At 42.6% G+C, this 18,245-nt stretch overlaps 1 protein-coding gene and 1 long non-coding RNA gene across 20 annotated transcripts in view; one reads left to right on the plus strand and one right to left on the minus strand.

Moving 5' to 3' along the window:
* Positions 1–1,359, minus strand: part of Kif16b (kinesin family member 16B) — a 291,124-nt gene extending 289,765 nt beyond the window's left edge. For 18 of the 19 annotated variants that reach the window (XM_087652214.1, XM_087652212.1, XM_087652210.1 and 15 more), the window contains exon 1: positions 1,151–1,359. In XM_087652214.1, coding sequence (XP_087508340.1) covers positions 1,151–1,197 — 47 coding nt within the window. In that variant the 5' untranslated portion in view covers positions 1,198–1,359. 19 annotated transcript variants of the gene reach the window in all.
* Positions 266–17,633, plus strand: LOC147995718 (uncharacterized). The gene is made up of 4 exons (XR_015684644.1): positions 266–345; positions 909–1,049; positions 15,391–15,526; positions 16,537–17,633. It is a non-coding gene; the product is annotated as an uncharacterized LOC147995718 (long non-coding RNA).
* The last annotated feature ends 612 nt before the right edge of the window (positions 17,634–18,245 follow it).

The following is an 18,245-nucleotide window of genomic DNA, read 5'->3' on the forward strand; positions in this document are numbered from 1 at the left end:
TAAAAGACTTTGGGGGTCTATTTATCCTGTATGACTGGGAGTGTGAAGAAACAAATATTTTCCTGAGACACACACACACACGGTCAAACTCCCTAAAAAGTTTTAGAGGTAACTTGAAAATCACACACGCAAAACTCACTAACTTCAAAAGCCCTAGTGTTTAATGGACCCACACACAGCATGATAACAGTTCTACTCGAAGATAAAAAAATAAATAAATAAATTCAGCAGAGTCCAATAAAATCTTTTGGTTTTATGACCTTCTGCTGTCCTGACTGGCTGTCAGAACCAACAAACACTGACCTCCAGAAATTGACAGTATGACTCAGGGAGAACAGCCATATGGTAAGTCAATTGTCCCAAGAACTGAAACAGCAATAAATACAAACGGCTTTATGTGCCCTGTGCCCGTCAACTTGGAGGGCATTCACTTATATGTACCTCATTCTCAAAAGTTAACTTTCTCAAAGCTTCTTTCTAAACTGACGACGAAGTCACTGGAAATGGTCTTCAGTCAGTGAAGAGGAGAGTCACGCTAGGCAAGGCACTACTTTGTAGGAAAATAGAAGAGATGACACACTAAATGTGTTCTCACTCCTCGGTGTCCCCTTAACATTAGCATTAGTCAAAACAGGTGCCTGTGACTCTCCTTCAAAGGAGTCAAAACTTTGTGGTGAAGTTTCCTCATCCCCCATGTAAACCTTAACTTATGAACTGCTAACTTACTGTTTAGACATGGGGTCCGCGTTCGAGGACCTTTTCTCCCAATTAAAAGGTAACATGATTAACAGACTTCTGAGTTGGCACAAATGAGTGTGTGTCTGACAGCTCGGGGAACCCCTCACGCTTCCATGATACCCCCCAAGTATTTCACTTCACGAACGTGCTCCCTTGGTGTATTTTTAAAGGGTGAACGAGCAAGCTTCGCGTTCTGGGATAGGAACTGTACATGGAAATCGCCCCGGCCTCGCGAACACTTTCCCTCAGAGTCCCCTTCAACGCGGGAGACCTTTGCCCCTCAGGACGGCCAAGGCTACTGGCACTGCCAGGTGGGTCGGGGGTTTGTCCCTTTTAAATCCAGATTGGCCTATGAGCGGAGCTGCCCGGGGTTGGGGTGTGGCGAGGGTGGGGGGCGGGAGGCCCCACTCACCTGCGATTCATGGGCCGGACTCTCACGGCCACCTTGACCGATGCCATAGCTCATCACGGCCCGGCCCGCGGGGGCTTTCACCAGGCCTGCGCCCCGCGGCCGCCGGCCACTCCAGCGACTGTGCCCGCGCCCCCGCCCACTTCCCTCTCACCCGCCCCTCGGCAGGGGCCGACCTGGAGTTGCTAGGCGGCCACACCTGCCAGGCCACTGAGCATGCCCAGAGCCGCTCCGGCCCGCGTGATCCGCGCACCGGGGTTTGGCAGCTGCCTACGACGCGAAGGGGCGGGGCCCGGAAGTCTGGGCACCGCCTCTTTGGTGGCCACGCCCCAGCGCAGCCCTGCCTTGAAGTCAATGGCAACCAGCTGTGCGCACTAACCCGGAAAGCCAAACCCAGTCAGTCCCAGGAAGAGTACTGCATTTAGAACATTCGCAAGGAATCCGAGGAATGGAGTACCAAAAACGAGCTTTGCAACCATTAACACATGGATCTGGCTTTATACAGCCCGTGCTACTCAACTCATCTGTCTTGTTGAGGAGCAAAAGGTCATAGAGAACTCTGAGGGACTTTTCGGTTTCTTCAAAGAGTTCTAAGCTTGTGTTCTGAATCACACAATTTAGGGTACCAAGAAAAGGATCGAGGATTTTTAGGCAGGTAGAAATGTCGTTTATTTTGGGGTCATATCTAAAGGGAGTTTTTGCATTTTTGCGACAGGTTAGCAATTTAATTTTAGTCCTTGGGGTATCAAAAGTGAGGACACCTGCTTTCTTTCTTCCTTTCTTTTTTTTAAGAGCTAAAGCCTCTGGCACCAATGACCTCTTACCAGGTTCTCTTCCTGTAAATTCAGTTAGCCCTAAACCTTCACCTGTAAGCCACAAAGTCACCTGCTGGTCACAAAAACTCCAGTATCAACTCTTGTCTTCCTCCTGCCCCAGTTAGAGTAACTCAAGATTTACAGACCAGCCTTCCTCTAGGACCCTGAACTTCTGCCTCTGTATTTGCCGATAGAGTATAAAGCAAGCCTACTGACTTACTCTACCTCAACCTCAAGGTCTCTAACGACAACAATGGAACATTTTTGTCCTCAAGACCTTTACATCCCCACTATTATTTCACTCCCTGGTAGATGTCTCGGGTTCAAATGGGCTCCTCTAGAAAGCTTAGATGTGATGCTCCCATCCTCCCTGAGGGGAGCTGAAGCAAGCTCTTAGTTATCGGCTCCATCTCCAATACTAGCTTTGAGTCTTCTGGTCTGCCTCGCCTGCTAATCTGGAACTCAAAAGGTTTAAGAAATAGATTAAGTGAAATAATATGTCGACTAATGTGTTGCCCGTAAACACAAGGAATCCTCATTTCATCAACTTTCCTGGAACCCTACAAGCTACGTTAGAATCAAAGAGTCCCCTTTGTTCCCGGTCCTACAACGCCTGGACTCCAGCGCTTTACTGGCTTAGAAATAGGTGCAGAGTCAACCAATCAAGGGCGGGAAACTCCGAGCGCTGGAAATGGGGAGCATGCGCAGTAGCAGAAGCAGCGGGCGGGTCCTAGGCACAGCAGGGAGCAAGGCAGCACGCCGCTCTGGCAGCCACGGGTAGAGGCGGAGCCCGCCGTTTATGGGAGCTGCTTGGGGACAAACTGTGTAGGATGCGCTCTTGGGCGGGCGGGACTTCAATCCCCAACTGTCTGTAGAGTCGCTGCTGCAACAACCAAGAACAGGTGTGCAAATTCTGCACTCAACTGCTGCAAAATGCACTCCACTCTTAAGGACGACAGTGTTAAGCTGTAGTTTACTTGTTACTGTGATTTCCTGTCTCTGGAGGTATTGTTTGTCCAGTTTGGGATGGTCCAGGCAGTTCTATCCAGAATTTCCAGCTGCCGACACTTGTTCATAATCCTCTGATTCCAACACATTGCAATTTGACACAAAACCGACAAAGTGCTGCAGCCTACGGAACACAAATAGCAGGATTTTAAATTAGAAGCAGGGAGTTTTCTTGCCAGAGAACTGAACAGCCACACCTTGATTAATTTACTCTCTGCACCTACCCCCCCCCCAAAAAAAAAAGTGAACGGGAAGATTTTAAGGGACTTGTTCATCTCAAATTTCAATGAATCTCTGGTACCCCTTTCACTTCTTTAGAAATTTTAGACTTTTTAAAGTTTTCAGGATTTAATCTGCACAAAAGCTTCCTCCGGAAGTCAAGCATAAGGTTACGCATTGACCAAAAGCTAAGCACAGCATCAGTTTGGTAAGGATACCTGCTAGGAGGACTGTGACTCAGAAGAGACACCAAATAAACTATCTTAAAGTTCCTGAACTTGTATGGGGGGAGGGGGGAATTACCTCTCTGTAGTCGCCCCTAATTTAAGAAAAAAATGTGCAGCTGTAGTAACATCTGAATTTTTGATGATACTAGAAATCACAGATATTTCGAGACTGTTGTTGGCTTTCTCAAATTGTTCTTCCTTTTTTAATTTTGACTTTGAAATTATTCTGAAGCTGATACTATAACTTGTGATTTAACAAAAGTACATACAACTTCATTATATCTATTTTCTATATTTTGCTTCTTGTTCAGAAAAACTGATTTTTGTTTTGGATCTCATATCATTTACTTTAAGGATTTGCAAATGTTATTCTGGGACTGGAGAAATGTCTCCACAGTTAAGAGCACTGGCTGCTGGGGCTGGGGATTTAGCTCAGTGGTAGAGCGCTTACCTAGGAAGCGCAAGGCCCTGGGTTCGATCCCCAGCTCCGAAAAAAAGAACCAAAAAAAAAAAAAAAAAAAAAAAAAAAAAAGAGCACTGGCTGCTTTTGCAGGGGTTCAGTTCTTAGCTCCCTACATGAGGTAGTTTACAACCATGTGTAACGCTAGGTGATCCAATGTTCTTTTCTGGCCTCTGCCAGCACAGGTGCACAACACACACACACACACACACACACACACACACACACACACACACACACATACACACAAATTCAAAAGTAAATCTTTTTTAAAAGAGAGAATAGCACTGTCACCAATCAGGCATCAATACATAAAGGTATGTTTGTGGGGTGGGGGGTCTGTTTTGCTGTAACATTCTGAACTTCATTTATCCTTTCCAAATAGATATTGATGATTTAAAGTGCCTAAGCAGCTTCAGTACAAAGTGAGAAAGCCCAAAACACCACTTCAAAGCATTTAAATCATCTGGAAAAAGCATCATCAGAAGAAAAAAAACTATGGGCGCGTTAGCTACACTTTATTCTTTTTCTAGATTCTAGAGACTAAAACTGACTTATTCTTTCACAAATAGGACATTTTTACAACTCTGATAAACATGTTTAAATTGGGACTATGGTGTAACTGACATCTCATAAACACACCTATTTTATAAGTGCTACATAAGTACTGACTGTAAGTATTATCCACACAGTATGCTTTATATCTCATTTTAGGAGTGTCTTACAGGGGGAGCTGCGGTTGAATTTAGTTGAGTTGTTCTGGTTAGACTTAAAAAAAAAACTTAAAAAACATTAAACTTAAAGCTTAGAAAAAAAAAAGGAAAACTTTTATCAGACTGGCCTGTGGGTCATTTTCTCGACTAATCACTAATATGAACAGACCCAACCCACTGTGGTGTCACCAGGGATAGGTAATCCTGGATTACATAAGAAAGCAGTATGAGGGCCAAGCATGCTGGCTCAGACCTTCAAACCCAGTATTCTTGAGGTACAGGTAGGAGGATCTCCAAGAATTCAAGGCCAGCCAAGACTACATTGTAAAACCCTGCTTCAAACAAAGAAACAAACAAACAAACAAACAAATAGGACCTTGCACTGTACTCCAGGCTGGCCTTGAACTCACAGAGATCCACCCACCTCTACCTGAAGTGCTAGAATTAAAGGCGTGTGTCACAAAGGCATGAGTCACCACCAGGGCCCAACTTCTTCATTTCTTTTAGTGATAGACTGTGACCTGAGGTCAAGATGAACACACCCTCTCCTCCCTGATTTGCTTTTGGTCTCACTGCTTTATCATAGCAATAAAAAACCAAACCAGGGGGTTGGGGATTTAGCTCCGTGGTAGAGCGTGCTTGCCTAGCAAGTGTAAGGCCCTGGGTTCGGTCCCCAGCTCCGGCAGGGGGGTGGGGGGAGACCAAACCAGGCTGACAGCTAACCAATAAACATAAGCACTTTCTTGGCTTTCGAAAACTGTGTAAGTTCACAAACAGAAATGTCAGACAGTAAAATGCAAATGCAAATCCAGCATGATTTTTATTTGCTAAGTTATGAAATTTAAAGAGGTGGTCAGACTCTCTAGACCTACTAACCCTTTTTTAAAAAACTGGCAGTTTGAAACTCGTACTTTAAAGTCTGAAAGAAAACCTAGGCAATAAGGTAACTGTAATGGTAATTAACCCCCCCACCCCCACCCCCTCGCGCAAAAGTCATAGTAATTTCAGTGAAGCTCTAAGCAGGTCACCATGGACACCAGTTTTCTTTTAGAGCAAAGTGAATGAAGAAATCGCAGCAAATTCAATTTAATAGAAATGATCACCCTACATTACAGTCATTTCATATACAAAGATGGAAAAGATTGTTTTCAATTGCGTGTAACTATACCTATGGTAAAAAATGGTTCAGAATTGATAGACTTCACAGAGTTGGTGACAGCATCTCACCTCCTTAAGGGCAAGAAAACACATTTATCTCCCTCCCCCACCCCCTGCAAAGAGTTACGGAAGGACCTCAGGGGTGCTGGTGCAGGCATTCTGGAAACAGGCCTTCCAGGAGAGAGAGAGAATTCGAACTGCCGAGATGAATGAGAAAGGAAATATTGAGACAAAAGAAATGCCTGAGATAAATGTTCAGAGTTGGGAAAACACATCTAACTTCTCAAACACTTAGAAAGCCCCTTTACCTGAAACAGAGGATGAAGAGTTAAAAAAAATAATAATAATCACACAAATTGCAGGTGTAGTTCAATGGTAAAGTCATTGCTTAGCACATTAAAGGCCTGGGTTCTATTTCCAGCACCAAAATATAAAAATAATCATAATTTCCTCCTTGCCCAGAAGGCAGGCCTTGCGTCTGGCAGTCTGCTGTGCCTCTTCACTGGAAGTAGACCTCTGCCAGTCTTCGTGGCTGGTTGTGAACTTCCTTTGGCTCACAGAGTACAACTCGGTTGACTTCATGTGATTTGCAAACCTTGGCCTCAAGAGGCTTTACAAACCCATGTTTCATGACCGAGACTGCTGCTCTGTGGGCAAGTTCAGGGCAGCCTGCTGAATGATCACATGACTCAGTCAGGCCTAGCCATGCAGCCAGGAACCAGTCAAGCACCACCGGGCTTGTGAAAAGGGCTACTGCCCAACAGGTAAATTAGCAACAGATCACATGTTACTGAAAGATGAGGAGAATGACTGACTCCACCTAGACTAAAAGAGCTACCACACTGACCAGCAGCCTTTGTTAAGCCACTGGGAGTTCAGGTGTGTGTTGGTGTGCACATAAATGGCAATTCAGTAACTGGTAGTCAGGTTGGAGAGATGACTTGGTGGTTAAGAGCACTGACTGCTCTTCAAGAGGTTCTGAGTTCAATTCCCGGCAACCACATGGTGTCTCACATACGTAAATATAATTTTTTTTAAGTAACTAGTAATCTTGTTGAAATAGAGTAATAGACAAGCAAGCAGGACCCTTGTCCGATTTCTTTATAGAGATGAAATCTCAAAATCTTCGTGGCCACTTGTTCCTTTCTTGAAGTTACCAAGGCAAAATGACCTTAGAAACCTCTTTCCTCACCCAGCTTTGGAACTTCAGTCAGTGAAGCCATTTTCTGGAAGCAGGGATGCTCTCTTTGCACGTGCTATGTTGCTGTCTACAAGTCTGTCACCCAGATAGGAGGCCGCTCTCCTCCTCCTGGTGGTCCTTGCTTGGGCTTTGCCTTACAGGCCCTCTCCACTGAGTCAGTTCTCAGGGATCCCTCTGCCCTGCAAGCTCTTCTGCACAGCTGGTCTTGTTCATTTGTGACTTGCTGAACCAACACACAATTTCTTTTTTGAGACAGGGCCTGAAACTTTCTATCCAATTGCCTCAGCCTCCCCAGCTTCATTGGTATATTTTAAAACACTTCTATATCTTTCTTTATCTTTCTTTTTTTTTTTAAAGATTTATTCATTTATTATATATAAGTACTGTAGCTGTCTTCAGATACACCAGAAGAGGACATCAGATCTCTTTACAGATGGTTGTGAGCCACCATGTGGTTGCTGGGAATTGAACTCAGGACCTCTGGAAGAGCAGTCGGGTACTCTTAACCACTGAGCCATCTCTCCAGCCCTTTCTTTATCTTTCTGTATCTCTCTTCTAATAAGATTGAAAGGCCCTTAAAAAAAGATTTATATATATATATGCATATATACATACATATTTATACATACATATATATATATTTACACACACACACATATATATATATATATATATATATATTACACTGTAGTTATCTTCAGACACACCAGACAGAAGAGGGCAACAGATCCCATTACAGATGGTTGTGAGCCACCATGTGGTTCCTGGGATTTGAACTCAGGACACCTCTGGAAGAACAGTCAGTGCTCTTAACCACTGGCCATCTCTGCAGCTCTATTGAAAAGCCTTTAAGGATATGGAACGGGCCTTATAATTCTCTATGCTGCCAGCTTTGTAAGTAGTTAACTTGACAATTAGCAAAACTAATAAGCTCATTAGTAAGGCCGATGTATATATGTGTGAATTTTCTACATAATGATTTTCTGGCTTATTTTGTCCCTTTTTGTTATTTTAAGTGGCCCATGACATTAAGGTTATGCCATTTGTTGCTGTCAAGCTTAATTAAGCCCATTATAATTCATTAACCCCTGTGCTTGCTTTTTAATTAACATTGATTAACACAAACAAGTACAAAATAGGCCATCAGCACTTTCCAGAAGTGCTGATTCTGATTGTATTGGTAATTCAATACAGTGTTGAAGATGGCAGGATAGTAATTTGTACTCTATTTACCAATGAGTCAAATGCTGTGTTGTAAAAGGAAGCCAAGGCATGAAACCCTCCACCCATCCATTTCACCTGATGAAGCTTTAACCCACTAACTCTTGCTATGGTGGCTTAAACCTTGTGTCAGATTGCTGAAGGAACAGTGCCAAGTAACTTGCCTAACTGCATTCCTGGGACACATAAGGGAGATGTTTCAAAGCCGACAGATGGGTGGTAGATGGTCCAGTCATAGCAGAACAGCCCTTTGGGTGCATGATAGACAACTAGAGGCCGAAATCTCATTTTGTAGTTCTGGGATCAAGTCCAGAGTTTGATTGCAACAGGTTAAATGGTGGAAGTGCTCTACAATGGGGACCCCAGAGAAAATGACTAAAAAAAAAAGAAAAGAAAAGAAAAAAAGAAGAAAACTTGAAGTGAAAGAACAACCTAGAAAAAATTACTTTTGCCTTTCAAAACCGCTTGCACCAAAAAAATACCATATATTCCAGATAGTGTCTGGGTACTCTTTCTTCCATGTCGAACATGGTGTTTATCCTTCAGTGTGTCTCAAGGGAAGTCCACCATGCTCATAGGTAAAAGGGTCTCCTGGCGAGAAAAGGAAGGGCACAGATTTGGAGATCTGAATGTTTCTAGGAAGAAATGAAAGCTGCTCAGAAGCAACAATGTTTCTGTACTCTTGTTTTGTGTGTAAAGTAAGTTCAGGGAGCTTCTTTCTGCCCCACTGCATTCCAGGGAAGCGTTCACAGAACTGACACTGTCCAAATCAATGGTGGCTAGATCAGCTGACTAGATAATGAGGTCATGGGATGCTTGTAGCTCAGGGATGCTTGTAGCACCGGGGAAATGTGTTATAGATGTCATTCATATTCTGGAAAAGATTGTCCCTGTGTAATCTGGGTGCTTCAAGGCATTGCTGAGGATCATTAACATGCCTTAGGTAGCAAGCCTCATGGACACCTGTGTGACTCACAAAGGAGAAATCTGCCAGGTGAAAAATATGTGAAAATTTGCCAAGGGCCGTTGAGCTTGGAAGTATTGAATCTTGAGTCTCAGACAGATGTCTGTGTCTTGGAGGTTCAGACATTCTTTGGTGTCTTGTCCTCGGCAGAGAGGAGTTGGAGAAATTTCTAGAAACAGAAAAGTAGCTGTCAGAAGCAAAACAGAATAAAGACAGAAGAAAAATAACATACAGACACACATTGACACAAAGGATCAGAGTTGCATGTGGCATTGGTCACAGTCCCCTTTGGCATAGGAAGAATTCTTCCCTACCATTACCAAATACCACACTCAGGGTATTTCATGAATCCCAACAGACTATTGAAGTCATGTGATCCTCTTTCCCAATGTCTCATTTTCAGTCTCCCTCCCCCAGTAATATGTATAAACCATACTAAAACTTTTTTCTTCTTACTTTTAAAGAAGATATAAAATATATTCAGGGGGATGCATAAAATACAAACGGATAAATTGTTTCACATGTATATACTTTTCTGCTATAGAAAAGCATCTGAAACTCAGTCATTTTCACTATGAAGAATGAAGAGTTATTTGCCTCACAGAAAAGGCGGAGTGGGGTTCAAAAGCATAGATTCTCCATTGTCTTAGCTTCTGGAGGAATCCTCAGCCTCTTCAGCTCATGGAAGATAAGCAGGAACATTCCAAAGACAAAGAAAACACACCCAACTCCTGAAAAAAAATAGCATCATCAGTCCGTGTTACCCAAACAGTTCCCACTGGGCTTCACCTCCCGAGGCCTCAGGAAACTAAGCACCAGCAAAAATTTCTGTGACTCAAACCCTACACAAACCATAGAATAACCAGACAAACACCATTCAGATAAGATTCCAAACAGTGCACCACACACAAAAAAATTAATAAATAATAAATAATTCCCTTGAGGTACAGGCTTTTAGTTTTAAGCTCAGGTATAGGGGAGCTATTTTAAGACAGTAATGGGCATATATTTTAAATTGCACTTCTACAGACTTTGACAAATGCAGATGGTGGCATGATTCCTAAGGATCAAGCTATTTAAAGATACTGTCACCCGCCAACCTCCCCCCCCCCCAGGCCCTTTGTAGAGCCTTCCCTCTATTCTAACTCCCTAGCAATCAACAATCTGTTTTCTGTGTTCCCATGGTTCATTTTTTTCTAGAATAACATGTAAATTGAATCATAGAATGCATGCCTTTTTGGAGTTTGGCTTTGCATAATGAATTTGAAATGCATCCGTATTGTTGGATGTACCCGTGGCTCCTTCTGTTACCGAATTTAATTATACCACAGTCTGTTTAGTAGCTCACCAGTCAGAGAACATTTGGTTTATTTCCAGTTCTGAGCAATTATGAATAAAGCCATTATAAATGGTCACACACTGGGTTTTGTGTGAGCCTAAAGTATTCATTTCTTTGTCATAAAATCCTAGAAAGTAGCATTTCTCAATCGATGCTAAATGAATGCTTAACTGTTTCTTGTAAGCAGAATCATTCTCCAGATTAGAGTATACCATTTTGTAACCCCCTCGACAACGTATGAGAGTTTTAGAGTTTAAATGAAAAACACATGCACGCGCAGGTGTGTGTGTGTGTGTGTGTGTGTGTGTGTGTGTGTGTGTGTACACGCATGTATGCATGTGCACATATGCACAAGCACTTGTGAGCATGAATGTGTATTGTGGCATTAGACGTAGACCTCATGCTTCGCACATGCTCGGTAAGTGTTCTGCCACCAAGCTACAATCCCAGCACATGGTTTGTTCAGAGACTTGATTTTTGGTCTAGCTGGCCTCAAATTTATGATCTTCCTGCCTAGGCCTCTCCAGTATTGAGGTTATAGGTGTGCACTGCCACACACAGCTCAGTTGTACCACATTCTCACCAGCATGTGACATGCTAAGTTTTAGAGCCATTGTATTAAGTCTATTTACATGAGAGCAACCTGGACCCCTGTAATTGGCAGCTTACATCAATGATCATATCTGGAGCTGCTTTTATTCATTCAGCCCAACTTTGATCAGTGCTTATATATCTATAAGTATCAATGCCAATTTCCATAGCACGTTTGTTAAAGGCATAATTTCTCTCTGCACCCTTTCCTGAAGGTTCTGCCTAGAGATTATAACTCCTCAATACCTTTGAGACATTCAGAGCAATGAACAATCTTCCTCTAACCACCATTTGAAGTATATTTCTGGACTCAGAAAATGAAACATTCTTCCAGCTTCTATTTTCAAGGATATGCTTATCAAAAACCCTCCTAGGAGACTAGAAAAAAATGAGGGAAATACATCATTACAGTAAACACACACACACACACACACACACACACACACACACACACACACACATATTATTTGCAATAGGCTCAGAGCATTGCTCCTCTTTAAAAGGAACCAGTGCTGATTTTCTCTCAGGCAGAACCCTTGCCCAGAGAACCTGGTCCTCTTGGATTTGTCACATAAGTTCCTCCTGGTCTGGTGTTGCTTGTCTCTGGAGCTCTTTGATAACTACTTACCCACATGCTGGTTCCAATGAAATGCTATCAGCAATGACACTGGAGATATTCTCCTTTATGTCACATTTACCCCTCCTTCTAGTCTTCCATAACCTGTTTTATTACCCAGGATAGAAGATGCCACACAGTTCAATTGCATCTTTTTTAAAAATAGGTTTTATTTCTTTAAAACGGGTCCTGGAATACCTCAGGATAAGATGTGCTGTAGACTTACACGTATCAAATATGTGTATATAACGAACGATCTGGATATATGTATTTGTTGTACAAGTGACTCTAAACAATTATTCTATTTCAGAACTTTATTGTTTCATGCAAAATAATTTAATCTTGTACACTGACATACACTACTAGATCCAACTCATTTTTTTATCAGCTGTATAGTGTTCAGTGTTGTACAAGTATGTCTTAGTTAAGGTTTTACTGCTATGAATAGACACTATGACCAAAGCAACTCTAATAAGGAAAACAATTCATTGGGGCTTGCTTACAGGTTCAGAGGTTCAGTCCATTATCACCAAGGCAGAACATGGCAGCATCCAGGCAGGCATGGTGTTGTAGGAGCTCAGAGTTCTACATTTTTATGTGAAAGCTGCTAGCAGAATACTGGCTTCCAGGCAGCTAGGATGAGGGTCTTAAAGCCCATGCCCACAGTGACACACCTACTCCAACAAGGCTACACAAACAGGGCCACATTTTCTAATAGTGTGACTCCCTGAGCTGGTACAAACCGTCACAATGTACTAAGATTTACTTCACCCAAAACTCCTTCAAAGTGTCTAAAACAATGGCAAGTGACTGAAGCAAGGCAGAACTTTTTTTCATATAAAGAATGACTGAGTTGAATTCAGCAAGACTGTTGTGAATAACTAAGATCTTGAGCTATTAAATTCCAGCATTAAATTCTGTATTGTATTCTAAAGATAGGTGAACATCTTTCTCTTCAAGAAGGGCTCTTCCTACTAATTTTCAAAACACACAGGAGGAGTTACAATCCATGGAGCCTCTTTTGAAAAATAGGATTCTATTAAGGCAGATGGGAGAGTGGTATTGGGGTTAAGCAAGTTTATGTCCCAGCATTGTTACCTGACTTTTGCTTTATGCATAACTGGAAAGCAGATTGCCCTTGGTAACATGCTGGTGCATGTTCCATGGGTAGTCCATGGAAATTCTGGGTCATGGAGTATGTGGGCTTTAGTTTCCATAGTGATTATTAATGGCTACATATTAACAAGGTCCCAAATGATACCCTATCCAACACCCCTGTGAGTACTTGTTTTCCAAGAATCCTGACTTTATACATATCAATCTTTAGCAAAATATGACATCCCAGCGTGCCTTAATTGAACTTACAGAACTCCCTCTTATGTTCAGGGGAACTGAGCACACATTTTCCAATGATTGGATGCCATCTGTATTGCCATATCTCTAATATTCTATCCTAATCCTCCCCTTTGTTTCTCCTACTTTCCCTTTTCTCCACAGACCTTGTAAATTTGAGAAATTAGCATTTTAGATTATATGCATTATGATTCTTTTTGTAGTTTTGGTGTTGCTCTATTTTGTTTCCCTATAGCTTTCTGAGACATGGATGGGCCTCACTGTGTTAAGCAGAGTGGTCTTGATCTTTCTGGCTGAAGGTCTACTCCCACCCTGGGGTCCAACTAGTGGGGACCACCATTTAGGATGGAGCTCAAATAGATTTTATTAATTTAATTTAAATATTTTTTACTCATTCATTTTACATCTTGCTCACTGCCCCCTCCCAGTTACCGCTCCCCCCCCACACACACACACACACACGCACAATCCTTCCTCCATTCCCTTCTCTTTGAATGGGATCCCCTGGGTATCTCCTCCACCCTAATACTTCAAGTCTCTGCAAAGCTAGGCACTTCCTATCCAAGACAAGACCAGGCAGCCCAGCTAGAAGAACATATCCCACATACAGGCAACAGCTTTGGGGATAGCCCCTGTTCTAGTTGTTCAGGACCCACATGAAGACCAAGCTGCATATCTGCTACATATGAGTGGGGAGGCCTAGGTCCGGCCCATATATGTTCTTTGGTTAGTGGTTCAGACTCTGCGAACCCCAAGGGTAACAGGTTAGTTGACTCTGTTGCTCTTCCTGAGGAGTTCCTAGCCCCTTCAGGACCACATCCCACCTCCTATTCTTCCATAAGAGTCCCCAAGGCCCATTTACTGTTTGGAAGTCAGTATCTAACTCAACCTCTGGGTGGAGCCCAGAGGACTCAGAGGACAGCATGCTCCTGTCTGCGAGCATAACAAAGTATCATTAATAGTGTTAGGATTGGTATTTGCCCATGGGATGGGTCTCAAGTTGGGCCAGTTATGGTTATTGGTTAGCCAGTCCCTCAGTCTCTACTCCATCCCCCATCCCTGCATTTCTTGTAGACAGGATAAATTTTGGGTTGGAGTTTTGTGGGTGGATTGGTGTCCTGTTGTTCCACTGGGGTTTCTGCGTGGCTATAGAAGGTAGCCTCTTCAGGTTCTATATCCCCAGTGCTGTGAATCACAGCTAAGGTCACGCCCATTGACTCTTGGGTGCCTCCCTTATCCTAGGTCTCTGTCTTGTCCTAGAAATGCCCCCTATATCCCTCTCCCCTGTCAGTTGCAGATTTCCATTCATTTTCCTGGCCCTCTGGCCATCTTTCTCCTCCCCATACCCCCTCCCTTTCAGGTCCCTCCCTCTATCTGAATGCTTCTGTGAGGCAAAGGACACTGTCAATAGGACAAATCAGCAGTCACAGATTGAGAAATCATTTTCATCAACTTACATCTGACCAAGGGCTAATATCCAAAATTTGCACAGAACTCAAGAAGTTGGACACCAACAATCCAAATGACCCAATTTAAAACTGGGCACAGAACTAAACAGAAAATTCTGAACAGAGGAATCTCAAATGTCTGAGAAGCACTTAAATATTCAAAGTCCTTAGTTACCAAGGAAATGCAAATCATACCCCCATCAGAATGGCTAAGATCAAAAACTGGATAGCACATGCTGGTGAGGATGTGGAGCAAGGGGAATACTTCATCATTGCTGGTGGGAGTGCAAACTTGTACAATTACTTTGGAAATCAATTTGGCAATTTCTCAGAAAACTGGAAGTAGTTCTACCTCCAGACCTAGCTATCCCACTCCTGGGCATATCCACAAGACACTACAACATCCCACAAAGACACTTGTTCAACTATGTTCATAGCAGTTTTATTCATAATAGCTAGAAACTGGGAACAACCTAGATGTTCCTCAACTGAAGAATGGATAAAGAAAATGTGGCATATCTACACAATGGAATACTATTTAGCTACTAAAAACAAAGACATCATGAATTTTGCAGGCAAATGGATGGAACTTGGGAATATCAATCTGAGACAGGTAACCCAGTCCTAAAAGGACATGCATGGTACATTCTCACTTATAAGTGGATATTAGCCATAAAATGCAGGTGTCGTGATACACTCCACAGACCCAAAGAAGCTAAACAAGAAGGAAGGTCCAAGCCAGGAAACTTAAATCTCAATTAGAAGGGAATAAAATTGTCAGATACATTTTTTTTAAATTTAATTCTTAGATTAGTTTGGTTGGTGTTTGTTTGTTTGTTTGTTTAGAAACCTTTATCTTCTTTCTGAGTGATTAAATTAATTTCATTCTGTGTTTTCCTTAACTCCTTAGACTTTTCCTTCACTTTTCTTTTTCCTGGACCCATGGCACCAATACTCCCTCCCCATGCACACTATGTGATTTGACATCGTGGCTGCATCTTTGAGAAAAAGGAAACAATTCTGTCACATAAAGTAGATACAAGTGGGTATGTCTTATTCTAATCTCTATTTGATATCTCCTCTACTACTGCTGTTTTTATCTATTGCACTTCATAGCTAGTGACTGCAGTGCAGCCCATCTGCCAAGGGGATTCAAGCAATCAGTCCTGTCTGACCATAACCTAGACATAAAACCATGTGATGTTCAACAGGGGAACACAGGTAACATTAGGAGATTGGTGTAGTCTGAGTTCTGAATATAACTATTGAGAGAGTTTTTAAAGGGGCAACTAAACGAGGATGAGATTAGAAGAGTGGATTCTAATTCTGCATGACTGATATCCTTATAAGAGAAAGTTGAGAGAAACATAGTTAGAAGGATGGTGAGAAGATAGAAAAGGTATCTACCTGCAGGCAAAGAAGAAATCCAAGAGGAAACAAACCCTGAGGACTCCTTGATCTCTAGCTTTTGGCCTGTATGGTTGCGAATAAATACGTTTTTAATATTGAGACTCCCCTGTCTCTGGAACATTGTTACATTAGTGGCAGCAAATTAATTCAGAGACATACAGGCCTTAATCAGTTGGAAGTCCTTCCTTGAAAGTCTTAGTCATGTAGTCTAGATCACCATCTTAGGTCATGTTCCCTAGACTGCTGCTTTGGTGAACTGTTTGCAATAGGTGTGCCAGGAGTGCTCACACAAGTAATAATCTGTGGGTAGACTTCCAAGCCTGTAGGTTGGACCCTGACTAAATTATTATATAAAGCCATTAGAGGCCTCATTTGGCGATTATTTAGCTGATATGGCCTTCCGGATCATGGAGATTGAAGCAAGAGAGCTTAGTCTTTATCTTCTTGATGTACTGTCTCCAAGACATTAGCCTAAACTAAGATGAGGAGTCTCTGTATAACAAGGGCGATTGCTGAGAGGGGGTCAACTGAGAGTCAGCAGTAGCCACTCTCTAGTCAATAATCTGCAGAAGCATCTTTTAGAAAGGTATGACCCAGAGTGACAAAGACGTTTGGTATACATGAACCAATTGATAATTTCTCTTAGGGACCACGGAAGCCAGCCATCTCCAACCATTGTCATGCCACTGCTTTCAGGATTTGAACTTTCTAGGAGAGAGGCTGTTGTCCTTTGGATGAAGTCCCTGCAATGTTATGCAACATGGGGTAGGGCAGTTCTGAAAGGCCAGTAGAGATGCCGTCCTAAGAAACAGAATAAATTCTGGGCTGGCAAAAGCGACATGTCAGTGGAGCCCTCTGAGTTGGACTCTCAGTTTGAATGAACTCATGAAACTTGATTTACGACAGCTTCTTGGAAGCCGTTGAGGACAGATAGCCCGCTTCCACCATCACAGTCGGCTTTGGATTTTCCACGCCATTTCACTGATGAGACTACAAACAGAAAGACTAGAGCCAGTACTCATCTGTATGACTTAAAACGCCACATAGAAATGTAGAAATAGCAGGGCTTTGTTGGGGCCTATGAAGGGAAAGGTCATAGCCATTGGTCAGAAGAATGGAATCTGAGATCTGACTCTGATCCCTGGTGGAGACATGACTTTATGATCTTCAAAGATTAGAGCATCATCTACTACAGTCTCCTCCTTTAAGGGTTAACCCAGCTGGCTGTCAATCACTAGGCCAAGAGATCAGTCCACACAGAAGCTGATTCACCTGAAGACTTGCTAAGGTGATGGGAGGAATAATTACCCTCTTAACGAGATACTGTACTTGCGCTTCCCAAAGACTCCTCTCTGGATCCATCTACTTATAGAGCTTCTGCCCTGCTGCTCTGTTGAATCCTGCTTGTTTTTCTGAGTTCTAACTCAAAAAAGCACAACTATTCCTTGCTTTCTTTTTATTTCCTTTTAAGATTCGGACCAAAAACTCAAGTAAGCATGCTTTTTTCCAGCACTCTGGGTTTTCTCACTCTTTCTGTGAAGCCCTACCCTCCCTCTGCCATGCAGCTGCTTGTAAGCCTCTAGTACCAAACACACCAGCTTTCTTGGACCCCAACTAAAAAACATAATGCATAGCTTTTTCTCTTATTCTTATCAATCTCCATTCTCCCTGGAGCCCTTGAGATTTACAACTTGACCATACCCTCATTTTTCTTTCAGATGCTAATAAAATTGTCTCCCAACTACCTTCTGAGTCCAACCTAAATTATTTTCCTAAGGAGACAGACCAACATCTCATAAAGGAACAACCTGACTTCTCTGGGTACACTGTTTCATGAGTACACATTTCTTGGGTGTTTGTGCATTGTATATTCATATGTGTGTGTGTTCAAAAACCAATTGCATACATATGCATGTTCAAACCATGTATAAATGTATATATACTGCTTATAGAATGTGGAATGCTATTTATTAGGTTTGGGTCAACAATCCCTACAAATTTATCAAATTACTTTTCTAAGAAAATTCTCTCTTTCTCTGCCTCTGTAACTCGTACATCAGCAAGGTTACGTATCTCTGTCTCTCTTTCTCTGTGTGTGTCTCTGTCTCTGTCTCTCCCTCTCCCGCTCCCCCTGATATCCCACCTTCTGTGCGTGTGTGTGTGTGTGTGTGTGTGTGTGTGTGTGTGTGTGTACACATACACCATAGCCCACACTTGGTGATGTTCAGGGAACAACTTCCAGGAGTTTGTCCTTGCCCTTTACCCTGTTGAAGCGAAGCAATGTCTCTTTCGTTTTGCAGCTATTCTGGCCTGTGACCTTCTGGGTTATTTCAGTTACTTCCTCCTCCCCCCGCC

The sequence above is a fragment of the Rattus norvegicus genome, chromosome 3 (genome assembly GCF_021556685.1).
Source record: "Rattus norvegicus strain SHRSP/BbbUtx chromosome 3, alternate assembly SHRSP_T2T, whole genome shotgun sequence".
In the NCBI taxonomy this organism is placed as follows: domain Eukaryota; kingdom Metazoa; phylum Chordata; class Mammalia; order Rodentia; family Muridae; genus Rattus; species Rattus norvegicus.